The 23,127-nt window shown below is 37.9% G+C and overlaps 1 protein-coding gene across 4 annotated transcripts in view; it reads left to right on the plus strand.

Annotated features, from left to right (window-relative positions):
• The window catches only part of chd6 (chromodomain helicase DNA binding protein 6), a 135,119-nt gene that overhangs the window by 29,491 nt on the left and 82,501 nt on the right, over positions 1-23,127 (plus strand). For 3 of the 4 annotated variants that reach the window (XM_062050739.1, XM_062050719.1, XM_062050725.1), the window contains exon 2: positions 11,078-11,127. In XM_062050739.1, the coding sequence (XP_061906723.1) occupies positions 11,098-11,127 (30 nt within the window). In that variant the 5' untranslated portion in view covers positions 11,078-11,097. Of the gene's footprint in view, positions 1-11,077; positions 11,128-12,776; positions 12,786-23,127 lie in introns of those variants that run through there. The other variant, XM_062050731.1, reaches the window with a different exon arrangement.

Raw genomic sequence — 23,127 nt, forward strand, 5'->3', positions numbered from 1 at the left:
AGCGACAGCAGTGTGGAGCTGCATTTTGCCACATACAGTTGTGGACCGTCACATATATATATATATATATATATATCTATATATATATATCTATATAGATATATATATATATATCTATATATATATATCTATATAGATATATATATATAGATATATATATATATAGATATATATAGCTAGAATTCACTGAAAGTCAAGTATTTATATATATATATAGCTAGAATTCACTGAAAGTCAAGTATTTATATATATATATATATATATATATATATATATATATATATATATATATATATATATATATATATATATATATATATATGAAATACTTGAGTTGGTGAATTCTACCTGTAAATATACTCTCCTCTTAACCACGCCCCTAACCACGCCCCCGCCCCAACCACGCCCCCACCCCTGACCAAGGCCCACCCCCACCCCCCCCTCCCGATATTGGAGGTCTCAAGGTTGGCAAGTATGCCTTTCGGTCATAACCCAAAGCTCATGACCATAGGTGAGGATGGGAACGTAGATCGACCGGTAAATTGAGAGCTTTGCCTTCCGGCTCAGCTCCTTCTTCACCACAACAGACATCTCATATAAAAAATATACAACACAAGGTGGCAAAAAATATTTATATAAGGAACAAAGTAAAATATGTTCTTGACCAATAATTACTGCATATTCTTCACTACTTGCTAGTGTGAGCACATCTGAGTTATTGTGCAGTAATTTGGGGAAATAATTACAAAGGTACGCTTCATTCACTAACAATGAAACAAAAATGGTCAGTTACAATAATACATAATGTTGGACATAGAGAACATACAAACCCTTTATTTATTGAATCCAAAGTATTGAAATGTATTTACACACACACACACACACACACACACACACACACACACACACACACACACACACACACACACACACACACACACACACACACACACACACACACACACACACACACACACACACACACACACACACGCACACACATTTAGCATATCAGTATGTAAAATTCAATTATGGAATGGATTAAGCAAATAAATCAAACAATGTACTAACTTGATGCTGTTTGAGGTTGTTTAACAGTGTTTACAATGTATAAGAACTATTTATTGTAAATAAGATATGATTAATCTCTTAATGTGAATTGCAAACTGACATAACTATTTATGAAGAGAACTGTGGTATTTAGAACACATTGATATAACTGTGCTACAAATTGAAAACCGGAAGTAAACATACAGTATATGTGTAAAACAACTGGAAAAGGGATAGAATTAAATGAGGTTTGCTTCTTCCTACTCCTTTTTGAGCATGTTGTAAAGAGAAATGGAAAATACTGTATGTTATGTATCATGTGATGTAAATCCAATCCAATCAAATCAAATGTAGTATATAAACATTTAGCAACACACTTCACTTCCGAGTTTATGTATTTAACTATTTCTATATATTTTCACCTTTATTTTTCCAGGGTAAGAACAGATTGTCCTTTGCTATGCTGACCTCGCAAAGAGGCAGCGTTTACATGTTAGAAATGCTCAAGTGTGATGATAATCTCTCATTGTCTCTCATTAACCAACACAAAATAGCGCTGTACAGTAGTTCTATCTCAACAGTTCACAAATACTCTTAACATGCAGGTTTTTTTTTTTGGAAGTAGTGCTGGGCGATTATATGATCGTGATCGTTGATCGCGATTAATTTGAGTTTGATCACGATGATCAGCTGTTAGCATATTTCTTCGATCAAACATGGCGGAACTGTCTGTTAAAAGTTACTACAGTAGTAAACAGTAGGGAAGTAACGATGCTTGGTATAATTCTGCATGGAACAACCCACCTTTTATGGAATGCGATCCTGTGTGTGTTTGTGTACATTTGCATGTGTTTTTGTGAAAGTGTTTGTGTCCGTGTGTGTGCGCGACCTCCCGTTCCACCGTGCAAAAATCAGGCTCGTCATGACGTAATAAAAATTTTAATCAGCATTGTGCCTCTTCCTCTTACACAGCTCGGAAGTGCAGCCCAGAATAAAAAAATAAAAAAATATGACTAACACTAGCAGAGAAGTTGAAACAACATTTAGGAGGAGCGTCTTTAGTGAGAGACTTTAGTTTCACTATCTCCTATAGCGCGCCAGTAATCCTGCCATGAATGCAGACTTGCTTAGTCCTGAATGGGAGGATAAACACACCCACTATTTTAATCAGAAAAAGGCATTTTTATATCTAAACATTTTTCAATCAGACTTTTTGTTTATGTGTGCAAAAGATTAAACTCCTCTTTATACCATGTACTAAAACAGATAAAACCTTGTTCAGACCATTTTGGATAAAAAAACATTTTGTTCCTGAAATAATAATTAAACTTGTTTTATGTGTTGGTACACATTATTTTACATTATCTCAAGTTCAAACTGCATTTTAATGTAATGTTATTCAATATATTCTACAGTATTTGAGTTTTAATTTGGGTCACCGCTTGTTGTTTGCCAAAAAACTGGTGAGAAGCACTTAGTACGTGTCCATGCACTAAATTAGTCCGACTTCTCAAATAATTTGACTCTAAATAAGCCTTCTTAGTATCACGCATGCGCCAGTCTCAACGCACGGGATATAACCCGGAAGCAGATACCTTCAATAAAAACATAGCAACAATTGTAATGAAGAGGAGACTGTTTATTTACTTCACAAATTAAAGGAACCAAACATTTTAAAGTGGATCGATGGTAGAAAAAACAAAACAGATTTATTTTAGGAGGTAGCTAAAAAAATGTGGGATGCCTGCTTAATTCAGATTCCCGAACAAAATATGAATGAGATGAAAAATAATTAAACAGGTATATTAAAGGTGAATAATAAAGCATACATAAACCCCTTACTTACTAAATCACTTTCGGCACGACTGGCAAGATATTTCAGAACAGTAGCAACCTTCCTCTGGATATCAGTCGGGGCACAAACCTTTCCTTCGGATTTAAAACTTCTTCCATCAATCCACAGAGCCGTTTGGATGAACTTTAAGACATTCAAAAGTTTTGTTTCCATGATTTTTGTCTGAAAATTCCTTCAAAAAAACTCTTCGTCGGTCTTTCATTGCATCCGCCCTGATACAGTCTTGGTATTAACGTCTTGTTCGTAGCGCAATCCAAGATTATTTCTTGATGCTGTCTGCTATTTAACATCCGCATAGCCATTAGAGACGTAATATTTGTAACGTGCCAATATTACAGCCGACATCAGTTAAAACAAGTTGTAAGGATCCGCAAATTGCTTGGGGAATGTCATAGGTCAACCGGAAAAGGAATTCACAGGAGGCACATGGCGTATGACCAATAGTTGCATTAGAGAGAGTGCATAGACACTTGGACTTCACACGTAGGTGTTTATGGAAATACAAAAAAACAAACAATTTGAAAAATCAGACCAATTTAGTGGATGGAATTGTAGTGAATGATGTATGCAAGTAATAAAAAATAAAATAAAAATCACCATTTGAAAGTGTTGTTTACTAAATGTTAACTTGACGTAAAAGTCTTGTAGTATTTAGTAAACCACTGATACTTTGTTTATTGCAGAATGCACTTTTGGATGACAAGCAAAATAACAAAATAACTTTGAGAGAAAAAAAGTTTTACTCCCATAAAATGTACTGAAAAAGAAGCAAAACTGTGGCCTTAAAACCGAGGTACGGAGTGGAGCATGAGTTACCTGTACCGTTCCATCTCTAGTAAGCACAATTACATATATGAACAAAATGACAGTTGTCAGCTGTGAGCATACATTCCCTCGATCAAACATGGCGGAAATGCCTGTTACTAGGTACTGCAGTAGTAAACAGGAGGGATGCAACGTTACTCGCTATAATCCTGCAAAGGGCAATCCAACTTAAAAAAAAAAAATTATAAAAAGAATCATATTACTCGAGATCGGATGATATGAAAAAAATACTTGTGATCTTTTTTTGTTGTTGCCATATTGCCCAGCCATAGTTGGAACATAACTGAATGTTTACAATGGACAAACTTTTTAAGCATAAAACGTACACGGAGAATGTCTGCAACTTGTGGACAACAGAGCAGACAGCGGACAATGAGGTAGCCTTTGGTGGCGTTTTTTTCCTGCAATTATAATTCATTATTAAGGCTGTAAATCTTTGGGCACCACACGATTCGATTCTTGGTTCAGAATCAATTCTCAATTTAAACGATTCTGGATTCAAAATCTATACTTTTTTTTAATAACAATGGATGCCAGTTCTATAAATAACTACATGCCTCCATAAAATAGATAAAGAGCTCTGATCAATTTCTATGTTACTTAAATGAAAAATGTTTTTGTTTAATAAAATGTTTCCCAAACATTTAATAAAGTCAAACACAAGTAAGGCAAATAAGTATACAACACTTCTTTTCTAAAGTAAATCTGTACGGCAAATATGGGCATCTACATCAACATTATGATTTGCCTGAGTGGCTGGACAGGACTGATTGAAAAAAAAAAAAAAGTATCGATTAAGAATCGTTACAAATAAGAATTGCGATTAATCTTTAAATCATTTTTACTCCCCTATTAATTATTACTGTTATCAATTAGAATTAATTAAAACAGGACAGTATTTTGACAATGAGCTCTGAGTATGTGCTTTTACTGCCATCTTGTGTTTACTTTTAAGTCTGTTTGGTATAAAACGAGTACAACATCAATACAGTATGTGTTTTTCCATTTTTGTTAAAAAACATCAACAACTATGCATCAAAACTAGAGATGTCCGATAATATCGGCCTGCCGATCTTATCGGCCGATAAATGCTTTAAAATGTAATATCGGAAATTATCTGTATCGTTTTTTAAATTATCGGTATCGTATTTTTTATTAAATCAACATAAATAACACAAGATACACTTACAATTAGTGCACCAACCCAACAAACCTCCCTCCCCCATTTACACTCATTCACACAAAAGGGTTGTTTCTTTCTGTTATTAATATTCTGGTTCCTACATTATATATCAATACAGTCTGCAAGGGATACAGTTCGTAAGCACACATGATTGTGCGTGCTGCTGGTCCACTAATAGTACTAATCTTTAACAGTTAATTTTACTCATTTTCATTAATTACTAGTTTCTATGTAACTGTTTTTATATTGTTTTACTTTCTTTTTTTATTCAAGAAAATGTTTTTAATTTATTTCTCTTATTTTATTTTATTGTATCAATTTAAAAAAAAAAAAGGACCTTTTCTTCACCATACCTGGTTGTCCAAATTAGGCATAGTAATGTGTTAATTCCACGACTGTATGTATTGGTATCAGTTGATATCTGCATCGGACAATATCGGGATATCAGATATCGGCAAAAAAGCCATTATCGGACATCCCTAATCAAAACATCTCACTTTTTTGCCAAAACCTTCCGAAAAAGCTGTCGCAAATTCAGGTATTTTAGGCTGCGACAATCATAAATAAAAGCCATGCTCATTTTCTTTTATTCCCCCCTTCTTCGTCTTGTTGAGGGTTATCCTTCCTTTGAAAGAAATCAAAGAAAAAGCAAAACACTGCTTCAGTACCCCCCGAATCTTGTTTGATTTATAGTTCTTCTGTGAGGTGTGGTGCCAGACTTGTAATTCTCTTCCAAAACACTAAGGGGCAGTGTCTCCAGAAGGAGCACAGTTCCAGAAGGAGCAACTGCAGCTGTTGATGACTAGTTACTGTGTTTCCTTCCTGTGCTGAGTGAGGTCAACCACAGAAGCACAACATCACTACATCGTAGTGTACTGGGGGGGGGCAGTATATCTAAGAAGGACAGCTCCAGACTGGAGAAACTGATCAGGCGGGCCGGTTCTACGATCGGACTAAAACTGGACTCACTGGTGACGGTGGCAGAGAAGAGGACTGTGGAAAAACTAGTGAGCATCCTGGATGATGCCAGTAACCCTCTGCATACCGTTGTCAGTAGCCAGAGGAGCCTGTTCAGTGCTAGACTGCTTCATCCCAAGTGCAGGACTAATAGACTAAAAAACTCCTTTGTCCCACACACCATTAGACTGTACAACTCCTCTCTGGGGTACTAGGTACTAGGATGACGGGGATGCAAAACAATAACAGTGTAATACGTTTTCCTAACATGGTCACTAATGCCTAGTTTCTCTTGTTATATTCCTATTTTTTTGTTATATTTGTATTCTCATTGATGCTTTTTGTTTTTATTCTATTGTAATATTTTTCTATTTTGTTTCCATTTATACCCCCATTATTTACTTTTTTTTAAAAATTCGATCTCAATTCTGTACACTGCTGCTGGAATTTTAATTTTCCTGAGGGAACTCTCCTGAAGGAATCAATAAAGTACTATCTATCTATCTATCTATCTATCTATCTATCAACGTCGTTGTCTACACTGGAACTAATCATTCACAATCATCAGTTTACTTTTAATTGACATTTTACATATAAACCAGAGAAAAATACTTTGTTGAATATGGACTGTGCAACTTCTGAACAAGTCGCTGCAGACAAAGTTATAATTATTTGCAACAATATTCAGCCGTTTAGGACATGGGACAAGAGAGATCCAACATGTAATAGTAGAAAACCCAAAACCAGTGAAGTTGGCACGTTGTGTAATTCGTAAATAAAAACAGAATACAATGATTTGCAAATCCTTTTCAACTTATATTCAATTGAATAGACTGTAAAGACAATATTTAATGTTCGAACTGAGAAACTTTTTTTTTGTGTGCAAATAATCATTAACTTAGAATTTAATGGCAGCAACACATTGCAAAAAAGTTGGCACAGGGGCATTTTTACCACTGTGTTACATCGCCTTTCCTTTTAACAACACTCAGTAAACGTTTGAGAACTGAGGAGACCAATTTTTGAAACTTTTCAGGTGGAATTCTTTCCCATTCTTGCTTGATTTACAGCTTAAGTTGTTCAACAGTCCGGGGTCTCCGTTGTGGTATTTTAGGTTTCATATTGCGCCACACATTTTCAATGGGAGACAGGTCTGGACTACAGGCAGGCCAGTCTAGTACCCCGCACTCTTTTACTATGAATCCACACTGTTGTAACATGTGGCTTGGCATTGTCTTGCTGAAATAAGCAGGGGCGTCCATGATAACGTTGCTTGGATGGCAACATATGTTGCTCCAAAACCTGTATTCAGCATTAATGGGGCCTTCACAGATTTGTAAGTTACCCATGCCTTGGGCACTGATACACCCCCTCCCCCATACCATCACAGATGCTGGCTTTTGAACTTTGTGCCTATAACAATCCGGATGGTTCTTTTCCTCTTTGTTCCGGAGGACACGACGTCCACAGTTTCCAAAAACAATTTGCAATGTGGAGTCGTCAGACCACAGAACACTTTTCCACTTTGCTTCAGTCCATCTTAGATGAGCTTGGACCCAGCGAAGCCGGCGGCGTTTCTGGGTGTTGTTGATAAATGGCTTTCGCTTTGCATAGTAGAGTTTTAACTTGCACTTATAGACGAACTGTAGTTACTGACAGTGGTTTTCTGAAGTGTTCCTGAGCCCATGTGGTGATATACTTTACACACTGATGTCGCTTTTTAATGCAGTACCGCCTGAGGGATCGAAGGTCCGTAATATCGCTTACGTGCAGTGATTTCTCCAGATTCTCTGAACCTTCTCATGATATTACGGACCGTAGAGGGTGAAATCCCTAAATTCCTTGCAATAGCTCGTTAAGAAATGTTGTTGTTAATTTGTTCGACAATTTGCTCACGCATTTGTTCACAAAGTGGTGACCCTCGCCCCATCCTTGTTTGTGAATGACTGAGCATTTCATGGAAGCTGCTTTTATACCCAATCATGGCACTTTAAAACATGTTGCAGGAATCAAATTCCAAATAAAGTTAAAGTTAAAGTACCAATGATTGTCACACACACAGTAGGTGTGATGAGATTATCCTCTGCATTTGACCCATCACCCTCACCCCCTGGGAGGTGAGGGTGCAGTGAACATCAGCGGTGGCCTCGGCCGGGAATCGTTTTGGTGATTTAACTCCCTATTCCAACGCTTGATGCTGAGTGCCAAGCAGGGAGGTAACTGGTCCCATTTTTTTTTATAGTCTTTGGTATGACTCGGCTGGGGTTTGAACTCCCAACCTACCGATCTCAGGGCGGACACTCTAACCACTAGGCCACTGAGCAGGTCAAATGAGCTAATATTTGCCAAAAATAACAAAGTTTTCCAGTTCCAACGTTAAGTATCTTGTCTTTGCAGTCTATTCAATTGAATATAGGTTGAAAAGGATTTGCAAATCATTGTATTCTGTTTTTGATTACGATTTACACAACGTGCAAACTTCACTGGTTTTGTAAATAAATAAAACTGTTTAACTATTATAAATTAACCACAAGCTGGTGTTAATATGTATGGTTAGTTCAGAGTTCACAAATGTTTCTAAGTATACTCTGCCTGAAAGTAGGGCTGGGCGATATGGCCTTTTTTTAATATCGCGATATTTTAAGGCCATATCGCGATACACGATATATATCTCGATATTTTGCCTTAGCCTTGAATGAACACTTGATGCATATAATCACAGCAGTATGATGATTATATGTGTCTACATTAAAACATTCTTCTTCATACTGCATTAATATATGCTACTTTAAAACTTTCACAAGGAAATCACAACTAAAAAAAATCACTATTTTTTTCATACGGTGTTGATCTGGAAATGTTTGCCTTGGCATTTTGATGGTGTGGGCGTGTGGCACCGAACGGAGATGTTGACATGCGGAGTAAGCACTCTTCGTTCTCTAGCAGGTGACTTTTCAAATGATGCTACATATTAGCAGTAATGCTACTTTTCATAGCAACGCTTTTGCCCCACACTTGATAAATTACGGTTGTCTGTTCGACATATTCCCACTTGAAGCCAAACCACCGCCAGACGATGGACCCCCTGCTGTTTTTTGGGGAATTTATTATTCCTTCATTTGTTGCCAGATTCGCACCTTCTCTCTCTCGTATTACCACTCGCACGGCTGCGCTAGCATCACAGCTAACGTTACCCATGCTGCTACCTCTTTGCTGCGCGAGGGCCTATACGTATGTGACGTATGACGTGACAGTATGTGACGTGTGTAAGAAGATGCGCTTGTCTGTCTGTGAGAAGGAGACAGGAAAGAGCGAGGAGAGCCTGTAGTGCAGGGGTGCTCACACTTTTTCTGCAGGCGAGCTACTTTTCAATTGATCAAGTCGTGGGGATCTACCTCATTCATATATATAATTTATATTTACTTATTTATGAAATATATGTTTTGTTAACAAGTTAATGGTGTTTAATGATAATGCAAGCATGTTTAACACATATAGTTAATATTGTTAATAAATTAAAGGTGTTTAATGATAAAACAAGAATGTTTAATACATATAGTTAATATTGTTAACTTGTTAAAGGTGTTTAGAGATAATGCAAGCATGTTTAACACATATACTTGATATTGTTAACAAGTTAAAGGTGTTTAATGATAATACAAGCATGTTTAACACATATAGTTAATATTATTAACAAGTTAAAGGTGTTTAAAGATAATACAAGCATGTTTAACACATATAGTTAATATTGTTAACAAGTTAAAGGTGTTTAATGATAATACATGCATGTTTAACACATATAGATTCCTTTCTTTCATGAAGACAAGAATATAAGTTGGTGTATTACCTGATTCTGATGACTTGCTTTGATTGGAATCAGACAGTGGTGCTGATAACGTCCGCATTTTCAAATGGAGGAGAAAAAAAGTCCTCCTTTTTGTCCAATACCACATGAAAGTGGTTGGTTTTTGTCATCTTATTTGTCCAGCTTCCATACTCCTTTGCATACACTTTACAAGAAATACATTGGCGGCAAACTCCGTAGCTTGCTTGCTTGTGCACGCCAGCTTTCTGAGACTCTTAGCGCAGGCAGGATGAAGCAGAGCTTTTATTGTGAAGGCAGGAACTGTGCAGTCGGTCTTTGGAGTTTTGACGACAGGTACGGCGCCAGAGTCTGTTGAAATAAAAAGTGTTTCTCGCCTTCCTGTCTGTAATTTTTTCTTAATAATGAGCTGGCAGCAGCCAGGGTCATCTCAGAAGACCCTCGGGTGCCGTGAATGTCAATCAAGTGACGAAAGTGACGTCATAGTGAAGATTTATGATCGCTCATTTTTAGGACTATTTTTTTAATGCCTGGCTGGCGAACGACTGACACAACCTCCGCGATCGACCGGTAGATCGCGATCGACCGGTAGATCGCGATCGACGTAATGAGCACCCCTGCTGTAGTGTAATGCCAGCAGCTAAAAGCAACTGCGTGAGAACGTATACTCGAATATCATGATATAGTCATTTTCTATATCGCACAGAGACAAACCTGCAATATATCGCGTATATCGATATATCGCCCAGCCCTACCTGAAAGATTATTGATGGAGAACAAGAAGTGTTGTGTGTAAGAGAAAAAGACGTGTACGCACAAGAAATATGTGTCTGACATGAACCTGTTGTTAGCACAAGATTAACAATAAAAGTTAAAAAGAGTGTTGTACTTTGTAACTTCTTCTGGACCCAACAACAACACAATACGTTAAAAAAAGACACATTCAGTCATTTTTTTTTTTTAGAACACCCCAAGAAATTAAGTGTGTGCGTGCGTGCGTGCCTGTGTGGCGTCTTGCTCTACTTTAAACCTCCTTTGAGGCCCCACCCACTCTGAGGCGGTTGAGTAAGGTCATGTGTCTATTCTGGCCACAAGAGGTCGCACTGTGCACTGCCCAAGGTTGTTTTAATGTTTTTGTGCATCATCATTGATACATGACCAGTGGCTTTGCTTGCTTCCTCATAACATGGACGTTCACTTCACAAACAATGTTGACGTGCCACTAAGCAAGGCACCAACTCATAAGCATTATCTTCATGTTCAATGAAACAGGCTTATGGAAACGAATCAATGAAGCTCATGTTTTTTTTTTTTATCTTGGAGAATGTCAAAAAGTTTGCTTCTTGTGTGCTTGAAATCGAATTAAAGTTATTTTTGTCCACAGATGCAGTTAAGGCGTAGAAGATGAAAATACACAAGAAGGACAAGCAACAGGTTAGTTGAAAGTGCATGCACCCCTACAGTACAATAGAGGTGGTAATTTGTGCCTCATATCAATTATATTTATTTATAAAAGCAAAAATAATGTATTGTTTTGACAAGCGACAGCCGGTAAGACTCAGTGTTTTCATACATTCATTCAAATTGACTGTTTGCCCTCATACGCACCTGTTCGGCCAGAGAATAAGAAGATGTAGCAGGGAGAATCTGTATTGCCAACTTAGCAGTATTGTCGTTATTGTTAACAAGTAATCACAGCCTCCTAGATAAATTTTTTCAAAACAATGACCAGCAAAGAAGCTGAGAAGAGGTTTTTTAAGGCTAGGGGCTCTTAAAAGTGTGAGCTGTTTCCTGGGCAAAGAAAGATATTTTCCATCCATCCATTTTTCTACTGCTTGTCCCTTTTCGGGGTTGCGGTGGTGCAAAAAACATGGCAGTTTATGTCCTATTTAGTGAAATTATTAGGCTGTGGCATCGTCAGAAAAAGTTATGTATCGTATTTTCCGGACTATAAGGTGCACTTAAAATCCTTCTTTTTTTTTTTTTTCAAAACTCGACAGTGCGCCTTATAACCCGGTGCGCCTAATGTACGGAATAATTCTGGTTTTGCCTACTGGCCTCAAAGTAAATTTATTTGGTAGATGTATGGATAAGTGTTAAAGTTAAGTTAAGTTAAAGTACCTATAATTGTCACGCACACACTCGTTGTGGTGATATTTGTCTTCTGCATTTGACCCATCCCCTTGTTCACCCCCTGGGAGGTAAGGGGAGCAGTGGGCAGCAGCGGTGGCCTCGGCCAGGAATCATTTTGGTGACTATTTTTTATAGTCTTTGGTATGACTCGGCCGGGGTTTGGACTCACAACCTACCGATCTCAGGGCGGACACTCTAACCACTAGGCCACTGAGTAGGTGTGAGTAAGTGTGACCAGTGGATGGCAGTCAAACATAAGAGATACGTGTAGACTGCACTATGATGGCAATAAGACTCAATTAAACAACAACAACATTTTATATGTTCCATTGAAAATATAGAACATTACACACGGCGCTCAAAAGTCTATCAAAATGTTGTGGTACGACTTTGATAAGTTATGAAGCCGCACCGCTTGATGTGCTTACACATATTAGTGTGTATAAGGTAAGACATATTATCTGGCGTTTTGTTTCACAATATTATGCAAAATCAACTTTTGATCTGTATTTGGGATCTGCATAATCCTGAAAAATTGCGCGCGTCCGCCTTTTGTAGTCCGTGCCGACACCGTAGTCGATAAGCTTCTTCTTTTGCTCTATCTTCTTGTTATGGGACATTCATCCTGCAATGTTGCCATTTCTAATATAAAATAGTGTAAAGTTCTGACTTGTATCTGTCAGTAAACTCGCCATAAAAGCGCTAAAACATAGCGGTATAGTGAGTTTACATTATTCACTCAAGGAACTTTAGTTACTAGAGAGTCACGGTCGGACGGTTTTTCATGGGACACATTTACGGTGTTGCTTCCGAATGAGGAGATGCTGCTCAGTTATTGATTTAAGTAAAGTCTGAATGTCATTAAAACAGTTAGCTCCATCTTTTGACACTTCTTCCACTCCCGTCCTTGCACACTACACAGCTACAACAAAGATGACGGGGAGAAGACGCTGCCCAAGGTGAGCCACGTAAATAATACCGCTCACAAAAAGGCGCATCTGGAAACGACTATCAGAAAGCGGCTTGAAGATGATCTGTAAAACATAATCTATGCAACATTTTGACCAAAGAACCACCATTACAACCACAAGGAAGTGTTTTCCATTTATATATAAAAAAAAGACTCCTTTAATGTGCCCTATAATCCGGTGTGCCTTATATATGAAAAAAGATCAAAAGTAGACCATTCATTGGCGGGGCGCCTTATTATCCGGTGTGCCCTATGGTCCGGAAAATACGGTATATTTTTCACTGTTGCGGCTTGTAGCACATGACTTTTGAACAAATCGCAAAGTCTTAGTGCTTGATGAAAAATGTCAATAAAAAATTAAAAAGGGTTTTTAAGCAAAAACTCTGCTGCTGCTCAAATTGGACTTTCCCTTTTTAAATGCCGCCACTGGCCTAATATTTGCACCTTTTGTAGATGGCTGTCCGCGGGTATATTTGGGATATATTGAAATTACGTCAACATTGCAGAAATTCTGACAACGCTCCAGACCATGGCATGCATTTTGTTTACATCTCTATTCGGCAGCATAGAGCGCAAGGGGCTGTTTGCAACATTCACACAGATGCCTAGAGGGCGCCAACTTTCCAATGTATTTTACACAGTATATCCTGCCCTCTCATGGCTTCTCGTATGTAATAACGTAATTACGTAATTACGTACGTACGTAACACATGCACGCGCATTAGCTTTAGGTGTTGTTAGCTAATAATAGCAATTTGGATAGCTAGCGTTAGCTGTCATTGAATGTATATTCTATTATAACAACAACATGACTGCAAAATATTTGTTGCTTCTTTTGGACTGCTTGCTTGCATGTGTATGTGTTGACGAGATCAATCATTTTATTCGGGCCGGTAACATTTTTTGTTACATCAATCAATGTTTATTTATATAGCATATGTATATAAGTGTCTCAAAGGGCTGCACAAGCCACAACGACATCCTCGGTACAGAGCCCACATACATAAACTTTGTAATTGTAAAAAATTATGTTAAACCACTAATGGTAACATAAGCGAGCCAGTGGTGTTCTTGTTTTATTTTTTGTTTTAAAAAATGTTACTGTGAAGAAGTTGCAAACAGCGCCTTTAATATTGTGGGTAGTTTCTAAACAAGAAAGAGGTTTAGCACATCAACATTGGATCAACAGCAGTTCTTTGCAATCTCATTAATACCATAAAAATGGCCAACTATTTCATTTTTAGGACAAAAATCGACAAAGGCTTGATTAATTTCAAACACATATTGTCACAATAACCACAAATATAAGTGTTTATCTTACATGTAATAGTCAGTTGTGGACAGACAAAGCCCCAGCAGCGAAGGTTTAGCGAGCGATGCACACTCACACGGTGGTTGGGAATAACAGATTTAATTTACAGTTGTGATGTCACGAAATATGACTCGCCCGCTGATGACATCATAGCAGTAAAATCAAATGTGTCCACTTCACTTCACCCCAGTTGTACACATATTACGATGTGGGACAATGTTAAAGCCACACATTTTGATTTTGTTTTTGGTGGGGACTACTGACTTCCTCATCTGAAAAGGAAAAACATTTGATTGGCTGTCCTTCATAACTTACCCACAACCCTCTTTCAACGTTCGCCGTTATAGAGCTGTGATTGGATATACTCCGAACTTGTCCCACCCATCGACGAGACAAAATTAAATATGATTGGATTTAGTTTCTGTCAACATTTTTTTATCTTTAACTAAACTGTCAGTTAACTGTGTTATCGTCTAAGTCAACTTGCCTTTGTTTTGATTAAATATTAAGGGTGTGGGAAAAAATCGATTCGAATTCGAATCGCGATTCTCACGTTGTGCGATTCAGAATCGATTCTCATTTAAAAAAATTTTTTTTTTAAAAAAATCTTTTTTTATTTTAATTGTTTTTTTTTTAAATTAATCAATCCAACAAAACAATACACAGCAATACCATAACAATGCAATCCAATTCCAAAACCAAACCCGACCCAACAACACTCAGAACTGCAATAAACAGCAATTGAGAGGAGACACAAACACGACACAGAACAAACCAAGAGTAGTGGGCTCTGTACCGAGGATGTCGTTGTGGCTTGTGCAGCCCTTGGAGACACTTGTGATTTAGGGCTATATAAATAAACATTGATTGATTGATTGATTGATTGATTGATTGATAGTGAAACAAAAATAAATATTATCAACAACAGTATCAATATTAGTTACAATTTCAACATAGCAGTGATTAAAAATCCCTCATTGACATTATCATTAGACATTTATAAAAAATGTCACAGTGGCTTACACTTGCATCGCACCTCATAAGCTTGACAACACACTGTGTGCAATATTTTCACAAAGATAAAATAAGTCATATTTTTGGTTCATTTAATAGTTAAAACAAATTTACATTATTGCAATCAGTTGATAAAACATTGTCCTTTACAATTATAAAAGCTTTTTACAAAAATGTACTACTCTGCTTGCATGTCAGCAGACTGGGGTTGATCCTGCTGAAATCCTATGTATTGAATGAATAGAGCAGGGGTCACCAACCTTTTTGAAACCAAGGGCTACTTCTTGGGTACTGATTACTGCGAAGGGCTACCAGTTAGATACACACTTAAATAAATTGCCAGAAGTAGCCAATTTGCTCAATTTACCTTTAACTCTGTTATTATTAATAATTAATGATATTTATCTTTGTGGAAACACTAATCATCTTAATGATTTCTCACAATAAATATATATAGAAACAGATAAATATCAATATGCAACACTTTATTTTTATATTTTCTCTAAGTGCACATTTTTCAAATTGAACATTTTCAAATGATCACTTCTAAGACAGTCTTGTGAAATCACAATATCCCATTTTAACTAGCTAGCCACTAACATTTTTTTTAACAAATCATGAATTACTTTGCACCATGTTTGTACAAATAATAACTCATGTAAAATACAAAAGTAAACTCTCACATTTTTAAATCATGTCACACTTTGAACTGGATACCAAATCTGTTATCTGTTTCTTTGTCAGTTAGTGGGAAGCCTGGCATTGCATGCTGTTAACTAGTGTGTTGTACTCTGGTGTGTAACTTGACACTGCAACTCTGAGTGAGTCTTGCAGATGTGCATCAGTGAGGCGTGTTCTGTGTTTGTTCTTGATGAAGTTCGTGTCAGAAAAGGCCGATTCACAAAGATAAGATTTTTCCTCATTGTTTGCGGAACCTTCTTAATCTTTTGGACATATTTTCACAGCAATCTGGCCTTAAGCTTAATTATGATCAATGTAAAATGTTAAGGATCGGAAATCTAAAGGGAACGTCCTTTCAAATGGAATGCAAAGTGCCTGTTTTGTGGACAGATGGACCAGTTAACATACTTGGTGTTGTTGTCCCAGAAAATCTGGAAGATCTAGGCTCAGTAAATTATGATAATCGACTAAGAAAGCTGGACAAAATTATGCAATTATGGAAAGGGAGATCCCTAACCTTGTATGGTAAAATGTCTATTGCCAACTCGTTAATTATTCCTCAATTTATTTGTTTGTTTTTGTCATTACCAGCTCCATCACAAAACTTTTTTAAGATTTATGAGCGGAGGGTCTTCGATTTTGCCTGGAACGGCAAACCAGAAAAGATTAAAAGAAAGGTTTTGTACAAAGAGTATGAATATGGGGGCCTGAAACTTCTCAACCTTGAAGCTATGTGTCTGTCTTTAAAAGCATCAATTGTTCCAAAGATGTATTTAAACATTGAGTGGTACACAAATGTCCTGTTGGACAAAGAACATGTACTGTATCAAAAGAAATTGTATCCTTTTTTACAAGTGATCCCCTCCCAGAGAGTCTGCTGGGAAACATGGCGGGGTTCATAAAGGAAACAATCCACTCATAGTGGTGTTTTCAATTTTATGTGCCAGAAAAAAGAGACGATATTTTGCAGCAGTTAATATGGATGAACTCTAATATTGTAAAGCCTTTCTTTTGGAAAAATATGTTTGAAAGAGGAATCATTTTTGTCAATGATATTATCAATGAGAATGGTAAAATTATGAAGTATGATGAATTTAGAGCTATGTATGGTGATGCTTGCTCAAGCTTTTCATTTTATCAACTGGAGTAATTGGGAAAAGATGGAAACAAATAATTAATTATGGAACTACTAAATTATTAGTTTGTAAACCTCTAATAAGAAATTCTAGTTGGCAAAAAGGAACTAAAATAAATAGAAAAATATATAATTTTTATTTAATAAAGAAATCTTTGAAGGCTGCCTCATACAACACAAATGGAAAATGGCAGGACTTTTTTGACTGCCCGTTGCCATGGGATGCCATATTCAAACTAATCTATAAAACCACTATCGATGTGCAAAATCGTTATTTTCAAATTAAAATTATTTAGAACTTCTTACCCACAGGGAAAATGTTAAAATTATGGAATATGACAGAGTCAGATGATTGCCGATTTTGTTGTCAGGAGCCTGAATCCACCCTGCATTTGTTTTGGTATTGTCATATTGTGTCTTTGTTTTGGGTGGAAGTTGAAAAAATGTGTTTAAGGATTGGTTTGTTTATGAAGCTTAATGTGGTTTCTGTTATTTTAGGAGAGTTCATTGACAATCATGATTTAGTCAATTTAATTATAGTACTCGGTAAAAGGTTTATTTTTAAGGCCAAAAACAGATATTCACTTAGTATTACTTTCTTTAAAACATTTATTCAGTATTTTCTAACTTTAGAAAGTTACATGGTTGAAAACGATAAGGATGCCAAAAAACATTTAAAAAAAAGATGAGAAGTCCTCAAAGGCTTATTTTGAAAGTATAATTATGTTTATAGATTATATGGTATCTGTTGTTGTGTTCCCTAATTTGAGTGACCTGGACATAATCTGGACTGTACATAAATGTTTATTTTGAAAATGTAATTTTGTTTATAAATTATATGCAATCTGTTGTGTTCCCTAATTTTTTTCTGTGTACATGAATGAAGGTTTGTGTTGCTGAGTCCGACTTGGACATTATCTGGACTGGGCCTGGTTTAAAAAACCCTTTAAACCAATCTAATTTCATTGACAACCTGGTCTGTTGAAGATAAGGCCCTTTTTAAAAAAATAAAATAAAATAAGATAAATAAATAAAAATCATTTTCTTGGATAAAAAAGAAAGTAAAACAATATAAAAATAATTACATAAAAAATAGTAATTAATGAAAATGTTAGTGGACCAGCAGCCTATACAATCATGTGTGCTTCAGGGACAGTGTCCCTTGCAGATGTGTTGTCTATGTTGTGGGAACCAGAATATTGGTAGCAGAAAGAAATAACCCCTTTTGTGTGAGTGGGTGTGGATGAGTGTGCATGGGGGAGGTTGTTTGGGTTGATGCACTGATTGAAAGTGTATCTTGTGTTTTTTTCTATGTAGATTTAATTAAAAAAAAAAAAAAAAATTTTTTTTTTTTTTTTTTAAATTTTTTCTTTTTCTTTTTTTAGAACAGGCCCGCGGGCGACTCTTCTGGTCCTTACGGGCATTGGGCGTTGGTGACCCCTGGAATAGAGAATCCTTTTGAATCGGGAAAAAAATCGTTTTTGAATCGAGAATCGTATTGAATTGAAAAAAAAATCGATTTTGAATCGAATCGTGACCCCAAGAATCGATACTGAATCGTATTGTGGGACACCCAAAGATTCACAGCCCTATTAAATATTGAATCCAATACAAAAAGCTCTGTTTTCATCTCAAAATTCCACAGTATTCTGGACATCTGTGTTGGTGAATCTTTTGCAATTTGTTTAATGAACAATGGAGACTGCAAAGAAGAAAGTTGTAGGTGGAATCGGTGTATTAGCGGCGGACTACAGCAACACAACCAGGAGGACTTTGAGATGGATAGCAGACGCGCTAGCCGCCGACCTCAACTTGACTTCCTCCGTCTCCGGGCCGCCGACCGCATCTATGATCAGGTGAAGTCTTTCGTTGCTCCGTCGATCGCTGGAACGCAGGTGAGCACGGGTGTTGATGAGCGGGTGAGGATGTCGTTGTGGCTTGTGCAGCCCTTTGAGACATTTGTGATTTAGGGCTATATAAATAAACATTGACTGATTGATTGATTGATTGATTGATATTGAAACAAAAATGAATATTATCAACAACAGTATCAATATTAGTTACAATTTCAACATAGCAGTGATTAAAAATCCCTCATTGACATAATCATTAGACATTTATAAAAAATGTCACAGTGGCTTACACTTGCATCGCATCTCATAAGCTTGACAACACACTGTGTGCAATATTTTCACAAAGATAAAATAAGTCATATTTTTGGTTCATTTAATAGTTAAAACAAATTTACATTATTGCAATCAGTTGATAAAACATTGTCCTTTACAATTATAAAAGCTTTTTACAAAAATGTACTACTCTGCTTGCATGTCAGCAGACTGGGGTTGATCCTGCTGAAATCCTATGTATTGAATGAATAGAGAATCCTATTGAATCGGGAAAAAAAATCGTTTTTGAATTGAGAATCGTGTTGAATTGAAAAAAAAAATCGATTTTGAATCGAATCGTGACCCCAAGAATCGATACTGAATCGTATTGTGGGACACCCAAAGATTCACAGCCCTATTAAATATCATCCTATTTTTACCTGCTTTGATGTAAAAAACAAAACCCAAATAGAATATACATTTTCCAGCCTAGGGTGAGCACGGCTGACTCAAGGCAGGGGGGCTGACCTGTTGTGGGGGCAGTAGGAAATCTGACAGTGATTGAATTTTTGTCTTTACCCAGCTGACGGGAAAGCCCAGGGTTCTTCCGCTAATACTGACAATGCTTTGGTGATGGTATGGAGGTGTGTGGAGAAGAGCACATTATCATCACCGTAGCACAGGTCCGTGAAGCAGAAGTAGAACTTTACTTCAAGACTCGGGCAGTAGTGCAGTGTGCTCTGCATCCAGTTGTCAAGACTAGAGATGTCTGATAATATCGGGCTGCCGATATTATCAGCCGATAAATACTTTAAAATGTAATATCGGAAATTATCGGTATCGGTTTCAAAAAGTCAAATTTATGACTTTTTAAAACGCCGCTGTACGTAGTGGTACACGGACGTAGGGAGAAGTACAGCGCGCCAATAAACCTTAAAGGCACTGCCTTTGCGTGCCGGCCCAATCACATAATATCTACGGCTTTTCACACACACAAGTGAATGCAATGCATACTTGGTCAACAGCCATACAGGTCACACTGAGGGTGGCCGTATAAACAACTTTAACACTGTTACAATTATGCGCCACACTGTGAACCCACACCAAACAAGAATGACAAACACATTTCGGGAGAACATCCGCACCGTAACGCAACATAAACACAACAGAACAAATACCCAGAACCCCTTGCAGCACTAAGTTTTCCGGGACGCTACAATATACACCCCCCGCTACCCTGTAAACCCCCCCCCCCCTCCCAACCAGCCCACCTCAACCTCCTCATGCTCTCTCAGGGAGAGCATGTCCCAAATTCCAAGCTGCTGTTTTGAGGCATGTTAAAAAAACTCCACTTTGTGACTTCAATAATAAATATGGCAGTGCCATGTTGGCATTTTTTCCCATAACTTGAGTTGATTTATTTTGGAAAACCTTGTTACATTGTTTAATGCATCCAGCGGGGCATCACAACAAAATTAGGCATAATAATGTGTTAATTCCACGACTGTGTATATCGGTATCGGTTGATATTGGAATCGGTAATTAAGAGTTGGATATCGGCAAAAAAGCCATTATCGGACATCTCTAGTCAAGACACACAAAAATACTGTAGCAGCTATGTTAGACAAGAGTGTAGAATATGAAAATACAAGTAGAAATATGCATCAATGGAAAAAAAAACTAAAAACGTGTTCAAAGGACAAGGAGTGGAAGATTTTAAAGTTAAAGTACCAATGATTGTCACACACACACACTAGGTGTGGTGAAATTTGTCCTCTGCATTTGACCCATCCCCTTGTTCACCCCCTGGGAGGTGAGGGGAGCAATGGGCAGCAGCGGTGCCGCGCCCGGGAATCATTTTTGGTGATTTAACCCCCAATTCCAACCCTTGATGCTGAGTGCCAAGCAGGGAGGTAATAGGTCCCATTTTTATAGTCTTTGGTATGACTTTTGCATGTAAACAAATTGTTGCGTCACAGTCCACACTATGGTGAGTTCAAGAACGGCCGAAATTAGAAGGACAAAACGATGTTCACCAAATACTCTCATCAGTGAAGCATACACACAATCATATTAAACAGTGGGCTTTCTGAATGAGCAAGCAATGGTTATTTTATGTCTGTTATGTCAACAACTGCATATGTCAACATACGTCAGCCGGTACGAGGGGCATCAACATAAATGGGTTCCAATTAGTTGACTCAACACGGATTGGCTTTAGCATCTTTGATCAGATGTGTCCCCCGCATTCTTCAGTTTCTCTGTGTGTATGTTGGAAAAGTTTGGTGAAGAGTGATAACGTGTGGGTTGTAGTTAGTCCTGTTGTTTCTGAACTAATTAGTCGGAAAGGTCTTCCCTCCGGAAACAAAAGAGGCAGTTCTTCTTACTGACACATCAATTCCTAAGCAACCCCCTACCCACATTTTCCCCCACCAAATTCCTGAATCAGCAAATATCTTGTTTTCTCCACTTCAAGGCAAAGCAGTCAAGCGCTGTCGGAAGCCTACATTTGCACACATTGACCGTCTTTTCCTTCTCAGCCAAACACACGAAATGCCGTCTGCATGCTTCTCCCCCTTGGCAGAGTTGGAAGCATGCATGATGAACACCGCTAACCTGTGCTACAACAAACCATAGCAGTGTTAGCCAAGCATGCATGCTAGCCACGTCCTGGCTGCAGCACTGATGAAACTGCCGCACACGCACTTTATTTCTTTGAGAGAAGCACTTTGTGTGTAGTGTGTGTGTGTGTGTGTGTGTGTGTTTTAAGCCAGTTTTATTGATTAATTGGCTGTTCAACTGCAAGCAGGGAGACGCCCTCAGCTGTGCTCAGTTGGCTGCATGTGGCTGGCAGAACTTGCTACACTGCAGCATGCTGCTGAAGTGTGCGTGTGTGTGTGAATCAGATTGTGTGCTTGTTTGGCTTTGTGAATGTCATCCCCATGTCGGCGCTTTAGGCTGTGAAACTAATCATAGTGCGTTTTTGTGTATATATCTGCTTACTATTATGTTAGCGCTAGCGTAGCATCAAATATTAGCCTCGACTTTAACTGCTTGCCATGTCCATTTTTTCCCCTACATTTACCATGAGACATAATGCTCTCAATAGAAATTATTTGTTCCAGAGTCAAACTGTGACAGTCGTCAAACCTACTGCCTGCCCTGGTTTAACCCGCCTGGTCCAGCCCCTGCTTCCCGTTCTGCCTGAAGCGCAAACCTGGGTCCTCTGAATAAGAGTTGAGAACTTTAAAGGCCTACTGAAATGAAATGTTCTTATTTAAATGGGGATAGCAGGTCCATTCTATGTGTCATACTTGATCATTTCGCGATATTGCCAGATTTTTGCTGAAAAGATTTAGTAGAGAACATCGACGATAAAGTTCGCAACTTTTGGACGCTGATAAAAAAGCCTTGCCTGTACCGGAAGTAGCGTGACGTCACTGGTTGTGGAGCGCCTCACATCTGCACATTGTTTACAATCATGGCCAGCAGCAGCGAGAGCAATTCGGACCGAGAAAGCGACAATTACCCCATTAATTTGAGCGAGGATGAAAGATTTGTGGATGAGGAAAGTGAGAGTGAAGGATTAGAGGGCAGTGGAAGCGATTCAGATAGGGAAGATGCTGTGAGAGGCGGGTGGGACCTGATATTCAGCCGGGAATGACTAAAACAGTAAATAAACACAAGACAATATATATACTCTATTAGCCACAACACAACCAGGCTTATATTTAATATGCCACAAATTAATCCGCATAACAAACACCTCCCCCCTCCCGTCCATATAACCCACCAATACAAATCAAACACCCGCACAACACACTCAATCCCACAGCCCAAAGTACCGTTCACCTCCGTAAAGTTCATACAGCACATATATTTCCCCAATGTTACGTACGTGACATGCACATAGCGGCACACACGTACGGGCAAGCGACCAAATGTTTGGAAGCCAAAGCTGCGTACTCACGGTAGCGCGTCTGCTATCCAACTCAAAGTCCTCCTGGTTGTGTTGCTGTAGCCAGCCGCTAATACACCGATCCCACCTACAGCTTTCTTCTTTGCTGTCTTCATTGTTCATTAA

The sequence above is a fragment of the Entelurus aequoreus genome, linkage group LG01, assembly GCF_033978785.1.
Source record: "Entelurus aequoreus isolate RoL-2023_Sb linkage group LG01, RoL_Eaeq_v1.1, whole genome shotgun sequence".
NCBI classification, from domain to species: domain Eukaryota; kingdom Metazoa; phylum Chordata; class Actinopteri; order Syngnathiformes; family Syngnathidae; genus Entelurus; species Entelurus aequoreus.